The sequence below is a fragment of the Petromyzon marinus genome, unplaced genomic scaffold (genome assembly GCF_048934315.1).
Source record: "Petromyzon marinus isolate PM22_M1 ecotype Great Lakes invasive population unplaced genomic scaffold, UKy_Petmar_22M1.pri1.0 PM_Scaffold_45, whole genome shotgun sequence".
NCBI lineage: Eukaryota > Metazoa > Chordata > Hyperoartia > Petromyzontiformes > Petromyzontidae > Petromyzon > Petromyzon marinus.
This window is the reverse complement of record NW_027423446.1, coordinates 637,073-660,237: the sequence shown is the minus strand read 5'-3', so window position 1 is coordinate 660,237 and position 23,165 is coordinate 637,073. Positions and strand designations below refer to the sequence as shown.

At 55.5% G+C, this 23,165-nt stretch overlaps 1 protein-coding gene across 1 annotated transcript in view; it reads right to left on the bottom strand.

Moving 5' to 3' along the window:
• Positions 1–2,027: 2,027 nt before the first annotated feature.
• Positions 2,028–23,165, bottom strand: part of LOC142923364 (uncharacterized) — a 72,884-nt gene continuing 51,746 nt past the window's right edge. The window contains exons 5-8 of the mRNA XM_076064452.1: positions 21,399–21,459; positions 13,637–13,666; positions 11,770–11,901; positions 2,028–2,366 (exon numbers count right to left, since the gene is read on the bottom strand). Of these exons, the coding sequence (XP_075920567.1) occupies positions 2,028–2,366; positions 11,770–11,901; positions 13,637–13,666; positions 21,399–21,459 (562 nt within the window). The remainder of the gene's footprint in view (positions 2,367–11,769; positions 11,902–13,636; positions 13,667–21,398; positions 21,460–23,165) is intronic.

Sequence of the window (23,165 nt, the reverse complement as noted above, 5' to 3'; positions counted from 1 at the left end):
CACCAACACCGCCACCACCCTCACTGCCACCAACCTCGCCCCCACACGCACCACCACCGCTATCACCACCACCACCACCACCCTCACCAATACCAACTCACGCCATTCGCCACTAAGTCACGGTGACGTCACCACGACGCTTGTGCCAGGCTATGTGCACCCTGAGGCCACGTGAAGTGTCGAACGCCCGCTGGCAGGAGGTCACGGGGCAGACCCAGGTGCCACGGGTCGACTGACTGAGATGAGTGGCTGATGCACCACCTGTGCCCCCTACTGTGCCAACCTGCTGTGCTTTAGCCACCCGGCGCTCCGCTCGTTGTTGTGAGCGTCGCTCCTCCGCCCTCCGTTGTTGTTGGAGGGCGACTGCCTCCAACTGCCCAGTAGCATCCTTCACGAGCCTCCTCCACAGAGGCCGATCTTGACACCGCTGGTACCAGTAATCGGCAAGTCCACTCAGCTCCACGTCCTCCTGTACCACATCACTCCATCTCTTCTCTAGCCCGTGCTGTGTCCATTCAGCCCCCTCTATGCGGCCAAACAGAACCTGCATTAGCGGGCTACATGACCCAGCCATCGCAGCCTTGCCTGCCGGAGGAGCTCACCGATGGGACTGTGTCCAGGTCTTTAAAGGATTTGTGAGCTCCTCACACAATCCAGCCTGCAGGTTAAACCCAGGATGGATCGTAGGCAGGCCAGCCTAATTGTTTCTAACTGGCACAGATGTTCCATTAGAGGGGTCCACGTTTCACAAGCGTAGAGAAGGGAGGGAATGACCGTGCCCGAGATGACCCGAAGCTTCGCGCGGAGCGACAGACCAGGTAGCTTCCACACAGCGTTATGCAACCAATGAAAGATATTGCCGCTCGACTGATTCGGAGTGAGACCTCTGCTGTCAAACCGTAGCTGGTTATAAGCACAATGCCCAGGTATGGGAAACTCTCCAATCTCTCTCCACAACTGCCCCATCACCAATTGGGAGTTGTGGGGGTGGAGTGTCCGATGGTACAAAATACCCAGGCAGGTGCTTAGTTTTGGTGGGGCTGAAGGTAAGGCCCCACCTCTTAGTGGCACGCTCCAGTCTCAGCAGCAGCGTCTCCAACTCCTCCTCTGAATGAGCAACAATTACCAAATCATCGGCATACATAACGTGGTTGAGAAATAGGGAGCCATCCCTTGACCGCACCCGGGCATCGATCAGCCTCCCATTGTATCTGTACCAGATGGAAATTCCTCTGGTACAGCCATCGAAGGCTTCATGAACTACGCGGTCGAAATAGATGTTAAATAATGTGGGAGCCAGAGGACATCCCTGTCGCTCCCCAAGGTGTACAGGGAATGGCTCTGACTCCCGGCCACGTAGTTTTACCCGGGCCCGCTCACCATCATGAAGGTCCTTAATGATCGTGAGCAGAGGGTCAGGGACTCCGAAAGCACGAAGAACGACCCAGAGCCCAGGCCTACTGATGGTATCATAGGCCTTGACCAGGTCAATAAAACAGAGATGTAGGTCTTGCTGGAATTCCCTACACCTCTGCTGTAGCAGATGGACAGAGAACGTGGCATCTGTGCAGGACTGCACTGGTCTAAAAACCACCCTCACCACCACCGCCTACACCACCACCACCACCACCACCCTCACCACCACCACCTTCACCATTGCTACCACTTTCACCACCACCACCACCATCACCCTCACTCACCACCACCACCACCTTCACCATTGCTACCACTTTCACCACCACCACCACCACCACCATCACCCTCACTCACCACCACCCTCACCACCATCACCCTCACTCACCACCACCCTCACCACCACCCTCACCACCACCCTCACTGACCACCACCATCACCCTCACTCACCACCACCCTCACCACCACTCTCACCACCACCCTCACTCACCACCACCCTCACCACCACCACCACCCTCACCACCCTCACCACCACCCTCACCACCACTCTCACCACCACCCTCACTCACCCTCACCCTCACCACCCTCACCACCCTCACCACCACCCTCACCACTCACATCTGGTTCATGATCTGCTTCACTTCGTCTGTCACGTTGCTGGCAATGAAAGCGGCCGCTGCCGCTTCATCTTCCTCACCGTCCTCACCGTCCTCACCACCCTCACCACCCTCACCACCCTCACCACCCTCACCACCCTCACCACCCTCACCACCACCCTCAGCGCCGCCACGGCCCGTCACGTCCTCCCGCCGTGCCGCCCTTCTCCCAGAATGCTCAGCGGCGGCCCCAGAATGCTCTGGGGCGCGGGCACCGATGCCCGGAGGAGTTGGAGTCGGAGGAGCGGAGCCGCCGCCGCCGCCGCTACGGAGCTCGAGGCCACGGCTTGCCGGGAACTACGGAGGGGGAAACGGTGAGCGGTGGTGGTGAGCGGTAGTGGTGAGTGGGAGTGGTGAGTGGGAGTGGTGAGTGGGAGTGGTGAGTGGGAGTGGTAGTGGTGAGCGGTAGTGGTGAGTGGGAGTGGTGAGTGGGAGTGGTGAGTGGTAGTGGTGAGCGGTAGTGGTGAGCGGGAGTGGTGAGTGGTAGTGGTGAGTGGTAGTGGTGAGCGGTAGTGGTGAGTGGGAGTGGTGAGTGGGAGTGGTGAGTGGTAGTGGTGAGCGGTAGTGGTGAGTGGTAGTGGTGAGCGGTAGTGGTGAGTGGGAGTGGTGAGTGGGAGTGGTGAGTGGGAGTGGTGAGTGGGAGTGGTAGTGGTGAGCGGTAGTGGTGAGTGGGAGTGGTGAGTGGGAGTGGTGAGTGGGAGTGGTGAGTGGGAGTGGTAGTGGTGAGCGGTAGTGGTGAGTGGGAGTGGTGAGTGGGAGTGGTGAGTGGGAGTGGTGAGTGGGAGTGGTAGTGGTGAGCGGTAGTGGTGAGTGGGAGTGGTAGTGGTGAGTGGTAGTGGTGAGCGGTAGTGGTGAGTGGGAGTGGTGAGTGGTAGTGGTGAGCGGTAGTGGTGAGCGGTAGTGGTGAGCGGTAGTGGTGAGCGGGAGTGGTGAGCGGTAGTGGTGAGCGGTAGTGGTGAGTGGTAGTGGTGAGCGGTAGTGGTGAGTGGTAGTGGTGAGCGGTAGTGGTGAGCGGTAGTGGTGAGTGGTAGTGGTGAGTGGTAGTGGTGAGCGGTGGTGGTGAGTGGTAGTGGTGAGTGGGAGTGGTGAGCGGTGGTGGTGAGTGGGAGTGGTAGTGGTGAGCGGTAGTGGTGAGCGGTAGTGGTGAGCGGTAGTGGTGAGCGGTAGTGGTGAGCGGTAGTGGTGAGCGGTAGTGGTGAGCGGTAGTGGTGAGCGGTAGTGGTGAGCGGTAGTGGTGAGCGGTAGTGGTGAGCGGTAGTGGTGAGCGGTAGTGGTGAGCGGTAGTGGTGAGTGGGAGTGGTGAGTGGGAGTGGTGAGCGGGAGTGGTGAGTGGGAGTGGTGAGCGGGAGTGGTGAGCGGTAGTGGTGAGTGGGAGTGGTGAGTGGTAGTGGTGAGTGGGAGTGGTAGTGGTGAGTGGTAGTGGTGAGTGGGAGTGGTGAGCGGTAGTGGTGAGTGGGAGTGGTGAGCGGTAGTGGTGAGTGGTAGTGGTGAGTGATAGTGGTGAGTGATAGTGGTGAGTGGTAGTGGTGAGCGGTAGTGGTGAGCGGTAGTGGTGAGTGGGAGTGGTGAGCGGTAGTGGTGAGCGGTAGTGGTGAGCGGTAGTGGTGAGTGGTAGTGGTGAGTGGGAGTGGTGAGCGGTAGTGGTGAGTGGTAGTGGTGAGCGGTAGTGGTGAGTGGGAGTGGTGAGCGGTAGTGGTGAGTGGGAGTGGTGAGCGGTAGTGGTGAGCGGTAGTGGTGAGCGGTAGTGGTGAGCGGTAGTGGTGAGCGGTAGTGGTGAGTGGTAGTGGTGAGTGGTAGTGGTGAGTGGTAGTGGTGAGTGGGAGTGGTGAGCGGTAGTGGTGAGTGGGAGTGGTGAGTGGTAGTGGTGAGTGGTAGTGGTGAGCGGTAGTGGTGAGCGGTGGTGGTGAGCGGTAGTGGTGAGTGGTAGTGGTGAGCGGTAGTGGTGAGTGGTAGTGGTGAGTGGTAGTGGTGAGCGGTAGTGGTGAGTGGGAGTGGTGAGTGGGAGTGGTGAGTGGGAGTGGTGAGCGGTGGTGGTGAGCGGTAGTGGTGAGTGGTAGTGGTGAGTGTTAGTGGTGAGCGGTAGTGGTGAGCGGTAGTGGTGAGTGGGAGTGGTGAGTGGTAGTGGTGAGTGGTAGTGGTGAGTGGTAGTGGTGAGTGGTAGTGGTGAGCGGTAGTGGTGAGTGGTAGTGGTGAGTGGTAGTGGTGAGTGGTAGTGGTGAGTGGTAGTGGTGAGCGGTAGTGGTGAGCGGTAGTGGTGAGCGGTAGTGGTGAGTGGTAGTGGTGAGTGGGAGTGGTGAGCGGTAGTGGTGAGCGGTAGTGGTGAGTGGGAGTGGTGAGCGGTAGTGGTGAGTGGTAGTGGTGAGTGGGAGTGGTGAGTGGTAGTGGTGAGTGGTAGTGGTGAGCGGTAGTGGTGAGTGGTAGTGGTGAGTGGTAGTGGTGAGCGGTAGTGGTGAGCGGTAGTGGTGAGCGGTAGTGGTGAGTGGTAGTGGTGAGTGGGAGTGGTGAGTGGGAGTGGTGAGTGGGAGTGGTGAGTGGGAGTGGTGAGCGGTAGTGGTGAGCGGGAGTGGTGAGTGGGAGTGGTGAGTGGTAGTGGTGAGTGGGAGTGGTGAGTGGGAGTGGTGAGCGCCATGGTTGTGTGAGTGAGTCGGGTGGTGGGTGGTAATGTTGAGGTTGGACGGTGGTGATGGTGAGTGAGTGGGTGAGTGTGTGATTGATTGGGTGGGTGGATGTGTACGTGGGTGAGTGAGTTGGTGAGCGGGTGAGTGGGTGAGTGAGTGATGAGTGAGTGAGTGGGTGAGTCAGTGGGTGAGTGAGTGAGTGAGTGATGAGCGAGTGAGTGGGTGAGTGAGTGATGAGTGAGTGGGTGAGTGAGTGATGAGCGAGTGAGTGGGTGAGTGAGTGATGAGTGAGTGGGTGAGTGAGTGATGAGCGAGTGAGTGGGTGAGTGAGTGATGAGTGAGTGGGTGAGTGAGTGATGAGCGAGTGAGTGGGTGAGTCAGTGGGTGAGTGAGTGGGTGAGTCAGTGGGTGAGTGAGTGGGTGAGTGAGTGATGAGCGAGTGAGTGGGTGAGTCAGTGGGTGAGTGAGTGAGTGAGTGGGTGATGAGCGAGTGAGTGGGTGAGTGAGTGATGAGTGAGTGGGTGAGTGAGTGATGAGCGAGTGAGTGGGTGAGTCAGTGGGTGAGTGAGTGAGTGAGTGGGTGATGAGCGAGTGAGTGGGTGAGTGAGCGAGTGAGTGAGTGGGTGAGTGAGTGAGTGGGTGATGAGCGAGTGAGTGGGTGAGTGAGTGAGTGGGTGAGTGAGCGAGTGAACGGGTGGCTGAGCGGGTGAGTGAGCAGGTGAGTGTGTGGGTGAGTGAGCAGGTGAGTGAGTGAGTAAGTGACTGAGTGAGTAAGTAAGTGAGCAGGTCAGTGATTGAGCGGGTGAGTGAGTGAGTGAGCGAGTGAGTGAGTGAGCGATTGAGTGAGCGGGTGAGTGAGTTGGTGAGTGAGTGAGTGAGCGGGTGAGTGAGTGAGTTGGTGGGTGGGTGGGTGATTGAGTGAGTGAGTAAGTGAGTGAGTGGGTGGGTGGGTAGGTCGGTGAGTGAGTGTGTGAGCCCGTGCGTGAGTGAGCAGGTGAGTGAGTAAGTGAATGAGCGAGTGGATGAGTGAGTGAGTGAGCGAGCGAGTGAGTGAGTGGGTGAGTGAGCGGGTGAGTGAGTGAGTGGGTGAATGAGTGAGTGGGTGAGTGAATGAGCGGGTGAGTGAGTGGGCGAGTGAGTGGGTGAGTGAGTGAGCGGGTGAGTGAGTGAGGGAGCGGGTGAGCGAGTGAGCGAGTGAGTGAGTGAGCAAGTGAGCGGGTGAGTGAGCGGGTGAGCGAGTGAGGGAGCAGGTGAGTGAGTGAGCAAGTGAGCGGGTGAGTGAGTGAGTGAGTGGGTGAGCGAGTGAGCGGGTGAGCGAGTGAGTGGGTGGGTGAGTGAGTGAGTGAGTGGGTGGGTGAGTGAGTGGGTGAGTGGGTGAGTGAGTGAGCGGGTGAGTGAGTGAGTGAGTGGGTGAGTGAGTGAGTGGGTGAGTGAGTGAGTGGGTGAGTGAGCGGGTGGGTGAGCGGGTGAGCGAGTGAGCGGGTGAGTGAGCGGGTGAGTGAGTGGGTGGGTGAGTGAGTGAGTGTGCGGGTGAGTGAGTGAGTGAGTAAGTGAGGGAGCGGGTGAGTGAGTGGGTGAGTGAGTGGGTGGGTGAGTGGGTGGGTGAGCGGGTGAGTGAGCGAGTGAGTGGGTGAGTGGGTGAGCGAGTGAGGGAGCGGGTGAGTGAGCGGGTGGGTGAGTGAGGGAGTGAGTGAGTGAGCAGGTGAGTGAGTGAGCGGGTGAGCGACTCACCGTGTAAGTGACTCACCGTGTAAGTGACTCACCGTGTGAGTGACTCACCGTGTGAGTGACTCACCTTGTAAGTGACTCACCGTGTAAGTGACTCACCGTGTAAGTGACTCACGGTGTAAGTGACTCGCCGTGTAAGTGACTCACCGTGTAAGTGACTCACCGTGTAAGTGACTCACCGTGTAAGTGACTCGCCGTGTAAGTGACTCACCGTGTAAGTGACTCACCGTGTAAGTGACTCACCGTGTAAGTGACTCACCGTGTAAGTGACTCACCGTGTAAGTGACTCACCGTGTGAGTGACTCACCGTGTAAGTGACTCACCGTGTGAGTGACTCACCGTGTAAGTGACTCACCGTGTGAGTGACTCACCGTGTGAGTGACTCACCGTGTAAGTGACTCACCGTGTGAGTGACTCACCGTGTAAGTGACTCACCGTGTAAGTGACTCACCGTGTGAGTGACTCACCGTGTAAGTGACTCACCGTGTAAGTGACTCACCGTGTAAGTGACTCACCGGGTAAGTGACTCACCGTGTAAGTGACTCACCGTGTAAGTGACTCACCGTGTGAGTGACTCACCGTGTAAGTGACTCACCGTGTGAGTGACTCACCGTGTAAGTGACTCACCGTGTAAGTGACTCACCGTGTGAGTGACTCACCGTGTGAGTGACTCACCGTGTAAGTGACTCACCCTGTGAGTGACTCACCGTGTAAGTGACTCACCGTGTAAGTGACTCACCGTGTAAGTGACTCACCGTGTAAGTGACTCACCGTGTGACTCACCGTGTGAGCGACTCACCGTGTAAGTGACTCACCGTGTAAGTGACTCACCGTGTGAGTGACTCACCGTGTAAGTGACTCACCGTGTAAGTGACTCACCATGTAAGTGACTCACCGTGTAAGTGACTCACCGTGTGAGTGACTCACCGTGTAAGTGACTCACCGTGTGAGTGACTCACCGTGTAAGTGACTCACCGTGTAAGTGACTCACCGTGTGAGTGACTCACCGTGTGAGTGACTCACCGTGTAAGTGACTCACCGTGTAAGTGACTCACCGTGTGAGTGACTCACCGTGTAAGTGACTCACCGTGTAAGTGACTCACCGTGTAAGTGACTCACCATGTAAGTGACTCACCGTGTGAGTGACTCACCGTGTAAGTGACTCACCATGTAAGTGACTCACCGTGTAAGTGACTCACCGTGTGAGTGACTCACCGTGTAAGTGACTCACCGTGTGAGTGACTCACCGTGTAAGTGACTCACCGTGTAAGTGACTCACCGTGTGAGTGACTCACCGTGTAAGTGACTCACCGTGTAAGTGACTCACCGTGTAAGTGACTCACCGTGTGAGTGACTCACCGTGTAAGTGACTCACCGTGTAAGTGACTCACCGTGTGAGTGACTCACCGTGTAAGCGACTCACCGTGTAAGCGACTCACCGTGTAAGTGACTCACCGTGTAAGTGACTCACCGTGTAAGTGACTCACCCTGTGAGTGACTCACCGTGTGAGTGACTCACCGTGTGAGTGACTCACCGTGTAAGTGACTCACCGTGTGAGTGACTCACCGTGTGAGTGACTCACCGTGTAAGTGACTCACCATGTAAGTGACTCACCGTGTAAGTGACTCACCGTGTAAGTGACTCACCATGTAAGTGACTCACCGGGTAAGTGACTCACCGTGTGAGTGACTCACCGTGTGAGTGACTCACCGTGTGAGTGACTCACCGTGTGAGTGACTCACCGTGTAAGTGACTCACCGTGTAAGTGACTCACCGTGTAAGTGACTCACCGTGTGAGTGACTCACCGTGTAAGTGACTCACCGTGTAAGTGACTCACCGTGTAAGTGACTCACCGTGTGAGTGACTCACCGTGTGAGTGACTCACCGTGTGAGTGACTCACCGTGTGAGCGACTCACCGTGTGAGTGACTCACCGTGTGAGTGACTCACCGTGTGAGTGACTCACCGTGTGAGTGACTCACCGTGTGAGTGACTCACCGTGTAAGTGACTCACCGTGTGAGTGACTCACCGTGTAAGTGACTCACCGTGTAAGCGACTCACCGTGTAAGTGACTCACCGTGTAAGTGACTCACCGTGTGAGTGACTCACCGTGTGAGTGACTCACCGTGTGAGTGACTCACCGTGTGAGTGACTCACCGTGTAAGTGACTCACCGTGTAAGTGACTCACCGTGTAAGTGACTCACCGTGTGAGTGACTCACCGTGTAAGTGACTCACCGTGTAAGTGACTCACCGTGTAAGTGACTCACCGTGTGAGTGACTCACCGTGTAAGTGACTCACCGTGTAAGTGACTCACCGTGTGAGTGACTCACCGTGTAAGTGACTCACCGTGTAAGTGACTCACCGTGTAAGTGACTCACCGTGTGAGTGACTCACCGTGTGAGTGACTCACCGTGTAAGTGACTCACCGTGTAAGTGACTCACCATGTAAGTGACTCACTGTGTAAGTGACTCACCGTGTAAGTGACTCACCGGGTAAGTGACTCACCGTGTAAGTGACTCACCGGGTGAGCGACTCACCGTGTAAGTGACTCACCGTGTAAGTGACTCACCGTGTAAGTGACTCACCGTGTAAGTGACTCACCATGTAAGTGACTCACCGTGTAAGTGACTCACCGTGTGAGTGACTCACCGTGTAAGTGACTCACCGTGTGAGTGACTCACCGTGTGAGTGACTCACCGTGTAAGTGACTCACCGTGTAAGTGACTCACCGTGTAAGTGACTCACCGTGTAAGTGACTCACCATGTAAGTGACTCACCGTGTGAGTGACTCACCGTGTAAGTGACTCACCGTGTGAGTGACTCACCGTGTGAGTGACTCACCGTGTAAGTGACTCACCGTGTAAGTGACTCACCGTGTGAGTGACTCACCGTGTAAGTGACTCACCGTGTAAGTGACTCACCGTGTAAGTGACTCACCGTGTAAGTGACTCACCGTGTAAGTGACTCACCGTGTGAGTGACTCACCCTGTGAGTGACTCACCGTGTAAGTGACTCACCGTGTAAGTGACTCACCGTGTAAGTGACTCACCGTGTAAGTGACTCACCGTGTAAGTGACTCACCGTGTGAGCGACTCACCGTGTAAGTGACTCACCGTGTGAGTGACTCACCGTGTAAGTGACTCACCGTGTAAGTGACTCACCGTGTAAGTGACTCACCGTGTAAGTGACTCACCGTGTGAGTGACTCACCGTGTGATTGACTCACCGTGTGACTCACCATGTAAGTGACTCACCGTGTAAGTGACTCACCGTGTAAGTGACTCACCGTGTGAGTGACTCACCGTGTAAGTGACTCACCGTGTGAGTGACTCACCATGTAAGTGACTCACCGTGTAAGTGACTCACCGTGTAAGTGACTCACCGTGTGAGTGACTCACCGTGTAAGCGACTCACCGTGTAAGTGACTCACCGTGTAAGTGACTCACCGTGTGAGTGACTCACCGTGTGAGTGACTCACCGTGTGAGTGACTCACCGTGTAAGTGACTCACCGTGTAAGTGACTCACCGTGTAAGTGACTCACCGTGTAAGTGACTCACCGTGTAAGTGACTCACCGTGTGAGTGACTCACCGTGTAAGTGACTCACCGTGTGAGTGACTCACCGTGTAAGTGACTCACCGTGTGAGTGACTCACCGTGTAAATGACTCACCGTGTAAGTGACTCACCGTGTGAGTGACTCACCGTGTAAGTGACTCACCGTGTAAGTGACTCACCGTGTAAGTGACTCACCGTGTAAGTGACTCACCGTGTAAGTGACTCACCGTGTAAGTGACTCACCGTGTAAGTGACTCACTGTGTAAGTGACTCACCGTGTAAGTGACTCACCGGGTAAGTGACTCACCGTGTAAGTGACTCACCGGGTGAGCGACTCACCGTGTAAGTGACTCACCGTGTAAGTGACTCACCGTGTAAGTGACTCACCGTGTAAGTGACTCACCGTGTAAGTGACTCACCGTGTGAGTGACTCACCGTGTGAGTGACTCATCGTGTAAGTGACTCACCGTGTAAGTGACTCATCGTGTAAGTGACTCACCGTGTGAGTGACTCACCGTGTAAGTGACTCACCGTGTAAGTGACTCACCGTGTAAGTGACTCACCGTGTAAGTGACTCACCGTGTAAGTGACTCACCGTGTGAGTGACTCACCGTGTAAGTGACTCACCGTGTAAGTGACTCACCGTGTAAGTGACTCACCGTGTGAGTGACTCACCGTGTGAGTGACTCACCGTGTAAGTGACTCACCGTGTAAGTGACTCACCGTGTAAGTGACTCACCGTGTAAGTGACTCACCGTGTAAGTGACTCACGGTGTAAGTGACTCACCGTGTAAGTGACTCACCGTGTAAGTACCCACCGCGTAAGTGACTCACCGTGTAAGTGACTCACCGTGTAAATGACTCACCGTGTGAGTGACTCACCGTGTAAGTGACTCACCGTGTGAGTGACTCACCGTGTGAGTGACTCACCGTGTAAGTGACTCACCGTGTAAGTGACTCACCGTGTAAGTGACTCACCGTGTAAGTGACTCACGGTGTAAGTGACTCACCGTGTAAGTGACTCACCGTGTAAGTGACTCACCGTGTAAGTGACTCACCGTGTAAGTGACTCACCGTGTAAGTGACTCACCGTGTAAGTGACTCACCGTGTGAGTGACTCACCGTGTAAGTGACTCACCGTGTAAGTGACTCACGGTGTAAGTGACTCACCGTGTAAGTGACTCGCCGTGTAAGTGACTCACCGTGTAAGTGACTCACCGTGTAAGTGACTCACCGTGTAAGTGACTCACCGTGTAAGTGACTCACCGTGTAAGTGACTCACCGTGTAAGTGACTCACCGTGTAAGTGACTCACCCTGTGAGTGACTCACCGTGTAAGTGACTCACCGTGTAAGTGACTCACCGTGTGAGTGACTCACCGTGTAAGTGACTCACCGTGTGAGTGACTCACCGTGTAAGTGACTCACTGTGTAAGTGACTCACCGTGTAAGTGACTCACCGTGTGAGTGACTCACCGTGTAAGTGACTCACCGTGTAAGTGACTCACCGTGTGAGTGACTCACCGTGTAAGTGACTCACCGTGTAAGTGACTCACCGTGTAAGTGACTCACCGGGTAAGTGACTCACCGTGTAAGTGACTCACCGTGTGAGTGACTCACCGTGTAAGTGACTCACCGTGTAAGTGACTCACCGTGTAAGTGACTCACCGTGTAAGTGACTCACCGTGTGAGTGACTCACCGTGTAAGTGACTCACCGTGTAAGTGACTCACCGTGTAAGTGACTCACCCTGTGAGTGACTCACCGTGTAAGTGACTCACCGTGTAAGTGACTCACCGTGTAAGCTCTGTCGCTGTTGCACTGTTGGGCGATGTCACACAATTTGGCTGTGATCTCGATCCTCCGACAGATGTCCATGTCCACCTTGCGGGCCTTCTCATGGATCTTCGAGTCCATCTCGGACCATTGCTGAGTCCACCACGGAGTGTCCACCACACACACACAGATACATACACACAGTCACTAACACAGCCACTAACACAGTAACACAGTCACACAGATACACACACAGATACACACACACACAGATACACACACAGATACACACACGCACAGATACACACACACACAGATACACACACAGTCACTAACACAGCCACTAACACAGTCACACAGATACACACACACAGACACACACACACACAGACACACACACAGACACACACACACAGTCACACACACACAGATACACACACAGTCACTAACACAGCCACTAACACAGTCACACAGTCACACACACAGATACACACACACACAGTCACTAACACAGCCACTAGCACAGTCACACAGACACACACACACAGATACACACACACAGACACACTCACTAACAGTCACTGACACAGTCACAGTCACACAGATACACACACACAGATACACACACAGTCACTAACACAGCCACTAACACAGTCACACATATACACACACACACACAGATACACACACAGATGCACACACACACAGATGCACACACACAGATACACACACACAGATACACACACAGATACACACACACAGATACACACACAGATACACAGTCACACAGATACACACACACACAGCCATACACATACACGGAGATACACACACAGATACACAGATACACACACAGATACACACACACAGACACACACACACAGATACAAACACACAGATACACAGTCACACAGATACACACATACAGATACACACACACAGATACACACACAGATACACACATACAGATACACACACAGATACACACACAGATACACACACACAGATACACACACAGATACACACACACAGACACACACACAGATACACACATACAGACACACACACGGATACACACACACAGATACACACACACAGATACACACACACAGACACACACACACAGATACACACACAGACACACACACACAGACACACACAGTCACACAGATACACACACAGACACACACACACAGTCACACAGATACACACACACAGACACACAGATACACACACACACAGTCACACAGATACACACACACACACACAGAGACACAGACACACACACAGACACACACACAGATACACACACAGATACACACACACAGACACACACACAGACACACACAGATACACACACAGACACACACACACAGACACACACACACAGTCACACAGATACACACACACAGACACACACACAGACACACAGATACACACACACACAGACACACACACACACAGACACACACACACACAGACACACACACACACAGACACACACAAATACACACACACAGATACACACAGACACACAGACACACACACACAGACACACACACACAGATACACACACACAGATACACACACAGACACACACACACAGATACACACACAGATACACACACAGATACACACAGATGCACAGACACACAGATACACACACACAGTCACAGAAATACACACACACAGACACACACACAGTCACTAACACAGATACACACACACAGTCACAGTCATACAGATACACACAGAGTTACACACACACACACAGTAGAGGCACACACAGACACACACAGACACACAGACACACACCAACAACAACAACCGCCATTCGCCACTAAGTGGCGGTGACGTCACCACGACGCTTGTGCCAGGCCATGTGCACCTTGAGGCCACGTGAAGTGTCGAACTCCCGCTGGCAGGAGGTCACGCAGACACACACAGACACAGTCACACACACACAGACACACAGTCACACACACAAATACACAGTCACACACACACAGTCACACACACAAAGACACACAGTCACACAGTCACACACACACAGTCACACACACACACAGTCACACAGGCACAGTCACACACAAAGAAACACACACACACACACACAGACACACAAAGACACACACAGACACACACAGACACAGTCACACACACACACAGACACACAGTCACACACACAAATACACAGTTACACACACAGTCACACACACACACAGACACACAGTCACACAGACACACACAAATACACAGTCACACACACACACACAGTCACACACACACACACAGTCACACAGGCACACAGTCACACACAATGAAACACACACACACACAGACACACACAGACACACACACACAGACACACAGACACACACAGACACACACACAGACACACACACAGACACACACACAGACACACACAGACAGACAGACAGACACACACACAGACACACACAGTCACACAGATACACACAGACACACACACAGACACACACAGACACACACACACAGACACACACACAGTCACACACACACAGTCACACACACACACACAGTCACACACACACAGACACACACACAGACACACAGTCACACACACAGTCACACACACAGTCACACACACACAGACACACACTCACAGTCACACACACACACAGTCACACACACACACATATACACAGTTACACACAAACAGACACACACACACAGTCACACGCAGACACACACACACAGTCACATACACACACACACAGTCACACGCAGACACACACACACAGTCACACACACACAGACACACACACTCACACACACAGTCACACACACAGACACACACACACAGACACACACACACAGACACACACACACAGTCACAGACACACACACACACACAGAGTCACACACACAGACACACACACACACACAGACACACACACTCACAGTCAGACACACACACAGACACACACACAGAGACACACACACACACAGACACACACACAGAGACACACACACACAGACACACACACAGTCACTGCTGTACAGTATAAAGACTGCAATGCCCTTAATGGCCAACAGAGGGAGAAACGTCACACAACCCAGCTACAACTGGATCACTCACCACGAGTCACTCACCAGGGTCACTCACCAGGGTCACTCACCAGGGTCACTCACCACGAGTCACTCACCAGGGTCACTCACCACGAGTCACTCACCACGAGTCACTCACCAGGGTCACTCACCAGGGTCACTCACCAGGGTCACTCACCACGAGTCACTCACCAGGGTCACTCACCAGGGTCACTCACCACGAGTCACTCACCAGGGTCACTCACCAGGGTCACTCACCAGGGTCACTCACCACGAGTCACTCACCAGGGTCACTCACCAGGGTCACTCTCCACGAGTCACTCACCAGAGTCACTCACCAGGGTCACTCACCAGGGTCACTCACCAGGGTCACTCACCACGAGTCACTCACCAGGGTCACTCACCACGAGTCACTCACCAGGGTCACTCACCAGAGTCACTCACCAGGGTCACTCACCACGAGTCACTCACCAGGGTCACTCACCAGGGTCACTCACCAGGGTCACTCACCACGAGTCACTCACCAGGGTCACTCACCACGAGTCACTCACCAGGGTCACTCACCACGAGTCACTCACCACGAGTCACTCACCAGGGTCACTCACCAGGGTCACTCACCAGGGTCACTCACCACGAGTCACTCACCAGGGTCACTCACCAGGGTCACTCACCACGAGTCACTCACCAGGGTCACTCACCAGGGTCACTCACCACGAGTCACTCACCAGGGTCACTCACCAGGGTCACTCTCCACGAGTCACTCACCAGGGTCACTCACCAGGGTCACTCACCAGGGTCACTCACCAGAGTCACTCACCAGGGTCACTCACCACGAGTCACTCACCAGGGTCACTCACCAGGGTCACTCACCAGGGTCACTCACCACGAGTCACTCACCACGAGTCACTCACCAGGGTCACTCACCAGGGTCACTCACCACGAGTCACTCACCAGGGTCACTCACCAGGGTCACTCACCAGGGTCACTCACCACGAGTCACTCACCAGAGTCACTCACCACGAGTCACTCACCAGAGTCACTCACCAGGGTCACTCACCACGAGTCACTCACCAGGGTCACTCACCAGGGTCACTCTCCACGAGTCACTCACCAGGGTCACTCACCAGGGTCACTCACAACGAGTCACTCACCAGGGTCACTCACCACGAGTCACTCACCACGAGTCACTCACCAGGGTCACTCACCAGAGTCACTCACCAGGGTAACTCACCACGAGTCACTCACCAGGGTCACTCACCAGGGTCACTCACCAGGGTCACTCACCACGAGTCACTCACCAGGGTCACTCACCAGGGTCAATCACCACGAGTCACTCACCACGAGTCTCTCACCAGGGTCACTCACCAGGGTCACTCACCAGGGTCACTCACCACGAGTCACTCACCAGGGTCACTCACCACGGTCACTCACCACGAGTCACTCACCAGGGTCACTCACCAGGGTCACTCACCACAGTCACTCACCAGGGTCACTCACCACGGTCACTCACCACGAGTCACTCACCAGGGTCACTCACCACGAGTCACTCACCAGGGTCACTCACCACGAGTCACTCACCACGAGTCACTCACCAGGGTCACTCACCAGAGTCACTCACCACGAGTCACTCACCAGGGTCACTCACCACGAGTCACTCACCAGGGTCACTCACCAGAGTCACTCACCACGATCACTCACCAGGGTCACTCACCAGGGTCACTCACCAGGGTCACTCACCACGAGTCACTCACCACGAGTCACTCACCAGGGGTCACTCACCAGAGTCACTCACCACGAGTCACTCACCAGGGTCACTCACCACGAGTCACTCACCACGAGTCACTCACCAGGGTCACTCACCAGAGTCACTCACCAGGGTCACTCACCAGGGTCACTCACCAGGGTCACTCACCACGGTCACTCACCAGGGTCACTCACCACGAGTCACTCACCAGGGTCACTCACCACGAGTCACTCACCACGATCACTCACCACGAGTCACTCACCACGGTCACTCACCAGGGTCACTCACCAGGGTCACTCACCACGAGTCACTCACCAAGGTCACTCACCAGGGTCACTCACCAGGGTCACTCACCACGAGTCACTCACCAGGGTCACTCACGAGGGTCACTCACCACGAGTCACTCACCAGGGTCACTCACCAGGGTCACTCACCAGGGTCACTCACCAGAGTCACTCACCAGGGTCACTCACCAGGGTCACTCACCACGAGTCACTCACCAGGGTCACTCACCAGGGTCACTCACCACGAGTCACTCACCACGAGTCACTCACCACGAGTCACTCACCAGGGTCACTCACCACGAGTCACTCACCAGGGTCACTCACCAGGGTCACTCACCACGAGTCACTCACCAGGGTCACTCACCAGGGTCACTCACCAGGGTCACTCACCACGATCACTCACCACGAGTCACTCACCAGGGTCACTCACCAGGGTCACTCACCACGAGTCACTCACCAGGGTCACTCACCACGAGTCACTCACCAGGGTCACTCACCACGAGTCACTCACCAGGGTCACTCACCAGAGTCACTCAGCAGGGTCACTCACCACGAGTCACTCACCAGGGTCACTCACCAGGGTCACTCACCACGAGTCACTCACCAGGGTCACTCACCACGAGTCACTCACCACGAGTCACTCACCAGGAGTCACTCACCAGGGTCACTCACCAGGGTCACTCACCACGAGTCACTCAACAGGGTCACTCACCACGGTCACTCACCACGAGTCACTCACCAGGGTCACTCACCACGGTCACTCACCACGAGTCACTCACCACGAGTCACTCACCACGAGTCACTCACCAGGGTCACTCACCAGGGTCACTCACCACGAGTCACTCACCAGGGTCACTCACCACGAGTCACTCACCAGGGTCACTCACCAGGGTCACTCACCAGAGTCACTCACCACGAGTCACTCACCAGGGTCACTCACCAGGGTCACTCACCACGAGTCACTCACCAGGGTCACTCACCAGGGTCACTCACCAGGGTCACTCACCACGAGTCACTCACCAGGGTCACTCACCAGGGTCACTCACCACGAGTCACTTACCAGGGTCACTCACCAGGGTCACTCACCAGGGTCACTCACCACGAGTCACTCACCAGGGTCACTCACCAGGGTCACTCACCAGGGTCACTCACCAGAGTCACTCACCACGAGTCACTCACCAGGGTCACTCACCAGGGTCACTCACCAGGGTCACTCACCACGAGTCACTCACCACGGGTCACTCACCAGGGTCACTCACCAGGGTCACTCACCACGAGTCACTCACCACGAGTCACTCACCAGGGTCACTCACCAGGGTCACTCACCACGAGTCACTCACCAGGGTCACTCACCACGAGTCACTCACCAGGGTCACTCACCAGGGTCACTCACCACGAGTCACTCACCAGGGTCACTCACCACGAGTCACTCACCACGGTCACTCACCACGAGTCACTCACCACGATCACTCACCACGAGTCACTCACCAGGGTCACTCACCAGGGTCACTCACCAGGGTCACTCACCACGAGTCACTTACCAGGGTCACTCACCAGGGTCACTCACCAGGGTCACTCACCACGAGTCACTCACCAGGGTCACTCACCAGGGTCACTCACCACGAGTCACTCACCAGGGTCACTCACCACGAGTCACTCACCAGGGTCACTCACCACGAGTCACTCACCACGAGTCACTCACCAGGGTCACTCACCAGGGTCACTCACCACGGTCACTCACCAGGGTCACTCACCAGAGTCACTCACCAGGGTCACTCACCACGAGTCACTCACCACGAGTCACTCACCAGGGTCACTCACCAGGGTCACTCACCAGGGTCACTCACCACGAGTCACTCACCAGGGTCACTCACCAGGGTCACTCACCACGAGTCACTCACCACGAGTCACTCACCAGGGTCACTCACCAGGGTCACTCACCACGGTCACTCACCAGGGTCACTCACCACGAGTCACTCACCACAAATTCAGCATGACAGTCACATTCAAAAGAGTGCATGGGTGGGTGGGTGAGTGAGTGGGTGGGTGAGTGAGTGGGTGGGTGGGTGAGTGAGTCAGTGAGTGACTTGGTGAGTGGGTGGGTGGGTGAGTGAGTGGGTGGGTGAGTGGGTGAGTGGGTGAGTGAGTCATTGAGTGAGTTGGTGAGTGGGTGAGTGAGTCAGTGAGTGACTTGGTGAGTGGGTGGGTGTGTGAGTGAGTCATTGAGTGAGTGGGTGAGTGAGTCATTGAGTGAGTGGGTGGGTGAGTGAGTTGGTGAGTGGGTGGGTGAGTGAGTCATTGAGTGAGTTGGTGAGTGGGTGAGTGAGTCAGTGAGTGGGTGGGTGAGTGAGTCATTGAGTGAGTTGGTGAGTGAGTGAGTGAGTCAGTGAGTGACTTGGTGAGTGGGTAAGTAGGTGAGTGAGTCAGTGGGTGAGTGGGTGAGCGAGTCGGTGAATGAGTTGGTGAGTGGGTGAGTGAGTCGGTGAGTGAGTTGGTGAGTGGGTGAGTGGGGGGTGGGGGTGGGTGAGTGTGTGGGTGAGTATGTGGGTGAGTGAGTGGGTGAGTAATCAGGTGATTGGATGGGTGAGTGGATGGGTGAGTGTGTGGGTGAGTGAGCAATCAGGTGAGTGTGTGGGTGAGTGAGTGGGTGAGTGAGTGGGTGAGTGGGTGAGTGAGTGGGTGAGTGGGTGAGTGGGTGAGTGAGTGAGTGGGTCGGTGAGTGAGTGGGTCGGTGAGTGAGTGAGTGGGTGAGTGAGTGAGTGGGTGAGTGAGTGAGTGGGTCGGTGAATGAGTGGGTGGGTGGGTGAGTGAGTGGGTGAGTGAGCGATTGTGTGGGTGAGTGAGTGGGTGAGTGGGTGAGTGAATGGGTGAGTGAGTGGGTGAGTGGGTGAGTGAGTGAGTGAGTGGGTGAGTGAGTGTGTGGGTGAGTGAGTGAGTGAGTGGGTGAGTGAGTGAGTGAGTGGGTGAGTGAGTGGGTGAGTGGGTGAGTGAGTGAGTGGTCGGTGAATGAGTGGGTGGGTGGGTGAGCGAGCCAGTGAGGGAGTGGGTGTGTGGGTGAGTGAGTAAGCAGGTGAGTGAGTGGGTGAGTGAGTGGGTGAGTGGGTGAGTGAGTGGGTCGGTGAGTGAGTGAGTGGGTGAGCGAGTGGGTGAGTGGGTGAGTGAGTGAGTGGGTCGGTGAATGAGTGGGTGAGTGAGTGGGTGAGTGAGTGAGTGTGTGAGTGAGTGGGTGAGTGGGTGAGTGAGTGGGTGAGTGGGTGAGTGAGTGAGTGAGTGGGTCGGTGAGTGAGTGAGTGGGTGAGTGAGTGAGTGAGTGGGTGAGTGAGCGAGTGGGTGAGTGAGCGAGTGGGTGGGTGGGTGAGCGAGTGGGTGTGTGGGTGGGTGAGTGGGTGAGTGAGTGAGTGGGTCAGTGGGTGAGTTAGTGAGTGGGTCGGTGAATGAGTGGGTGGGTGGGTGAGCGAGTCGGTGAGTGAGTGGGTGAGTGTGTGAGTGAGTGAGTGGGTGGGTGAGTGTGTGGGTGAGTGAGTGGGTGAGCGAGTGGGTGAGTGAGTGAGTGAGTGGGTCGGTGAGTGTGTGAGTGAGTGAGTGGGTCGGTGAGTGAGTGAGTGGGTCGGTCAGTGAGTGGGTGGGTGGGTGAGCGAGTGGGTGAGTAATCAGGTGAGTGGATGGGTGAGTGAGTGAGTGAGTGTGTGGGTGAGTAATCAGGTGAGTGGGTGAGTGAGTGAGTGGGTGAGCGAGTGGGTGAGTAATCAGGTGAGTGGATGGGTGAGTGAGTGGGTGAGCGAGTGGGTGAGTGGGTGAGCGAGTTTAATGAGTGTGTGGGTGAGTAATCAGGTGAGTGAGTGGGTGAGTGAGTGGGTGAGTGTGTGGGTGAGTAATCAGGTGAGTGGATGGGTGAGTGTGTGGGTGAGTAATCAGGTGAGTGGATGGGTGCGTGAGTGGGTGAGTGAATGGGTGAGTGTGTGGGTGAGTAATCAGGTGAGTGGATGGGTGAGTGAGTGGGTGAGTAATCAGGTGAGTGAGTGGGTGAGTGAGTGGGTGAGTGAGTGGGTGAGTGTGTGAGTGAGTAATAAGGTGAGTGAGTGGGTGAGTGGATGGGTGAGCGAGTGGGTGAGTGTGTGGGTGAGCGAGTGGGTGAGTAATCAGGTGAGTGGATGGGTGAGTGAGTGGGTGAGCGAGTGGGTGGGTGAGTGGGTGAGTAATCAGGTGAGTGTGTGGGTGAGTGAGTGGGTGAGCGAGTGGGTGAGTGGGTGAGCGAGTGGGTGAGTAATCAGGTGCGTGAGTGGGTGAGCGAGTGGGTGGGTGAGTGGGTGAGTAATCAGGTGAGTGAGTGGGTGAGTGAGTGGGTGAGTGAGTGGGTGAGTGAGTGGGTGGGTGAGTGGATGAGTGAGTGAGTGAGCGAGTGGGTGAGTAATCAGGTGAGTAATCAGGTGAGTGGATGGGTGAGTGGGTGAGCGAGTGGGTGAGCGAGTGGGTGAGTAATCAGGCGAGTGGATGGGGGCGTCTCCGACACGGCCGCTGTGGACCATCTTCACCTCTTTCATCCTCATCACCATGCTTTGGAGGTCTTTGGCTTTGGCCTCCTCCTCCTCGAACCTGAACGTCAAGAGGTCAAAACACCATCAGCATTTGGTCATAACTCGAGACATCCTCTGTCCACTGCTGGATGGAGATCAATGTGGTGGTTGGTGGTGGTGACGTCTCTACCCGCACACCACCACCACCACCACCGTTCATTCATTCACTCATCAGCCACCCGTACACTCGGCCAGACAAAGACACAAATCCCACGTGCTGTTAGCAACCAGCACCAATGCAGGTTGGGACCGTGGCACACGAGGGGGTGGGTGGCCAGCACCACGCCCGGCCGCCTTTGTCTCCCCAGTGCAAGCAATGTTCACTGCGCTACACCGCTACACCGCTAGTACTCATTTGAGGCTGAGACGACCTAGGGGAGGCCCGGGACCGGTCCAGATAATCGTCACTGGTGGTGTTGGCCGTGAGCGGGAATCGAACCCGGGTCGCCGGGTTCATAGCGCAGCGTAGCGCTAACCACTACACTACCGCTACCCACACACAGACACATACAGGCACACACACACAGACACACACACAGACACACACACACAGGCACACACACACAGACACACACACACAGACACACACACAGACAGACACACACACACAGACACACACACACATACACACAGACACATACCCACACACAGACACATACAGACACACACACATACACACATACATACATACAGGCAGACACACAACAACAACCGCCATTCGCCACTAAGTGGTGGTGACGTCACCACGACGCTTGTGCCAGGCCATGTGCACCCTGAGGCCACGTGAAGTGTCGAACGCCCGCTGGCAAGAGGTCACGGGGCAGACCCAGGTGCCACGGGTAGACTGAGATGACTGGCTGGTGCACCACCTGTGCCCCCTACTGTGCCAACCTGCTGTGCTTTAGCCACCCAGCGCTCTGCTCGTTGTTGTGAGCGTCGCTCCTCCGCCCTCCGTTTTTATTGGAGGGCGACTGCCTCCAACTGCCCAGTAGCCTCAAGGTGCACCTAGCCTGGCACTGCCCAGTAGCAGCAGCGTCCTTCACGAGCCTCCTCCACAGAGGCCGATCTTGACACCGCTGGTACCAGTCATCGGCAAGTCCACTCAGCTCCACGTCCTCCTGTACCACATCACTCCATCTCTTCTCTAGCCCGTGTCACGCCCGTTTAGCCCCCTCGATCCGGCCGAACAAAAGCTGTTTGGGCATGCGGTGGCTGGGCATGCGGGCTACATGACCCAGCCATCGCAGCCTTGCCTGCCGGAGGAGCTCACCGATGGAACCTTGCCCAGATCTTTCAAGGATTTGTGAGCTCCTCATACAATCCAGCCTGCAGGTTAAACCCAGGATGGGTCGTAGGCAGACCAGCCTAAATGTTTCCAACCCGCGAAGATGTTTATTAGGGGGTGGGGGTCCACGTTTCACAGACGTAGAGAAGGGAGGGAATGACCGTGGCCGAGAAGACCTGAAGCTAGGTGCAGAGCGACAAACCAGGTAGCTTCCACACAGCGTTACGCAACCGATGAAAAGATATTGCCGCTCGACTGATTCGGAGTGAGAACTCTGCTGTTAAACTGGAGCCGGTCATAAGCACACTGCCCAGGTATGGGAAACTCTCCACTCTCTCTCCACAACTGCCCCATCACCGATTGGGAGTTGTGGGGGTGGAGTGTCCGATGGTACAAAATACCCAGGCAGGTGCTTAGTTTTGGTGGGGCTGATGGTAAGG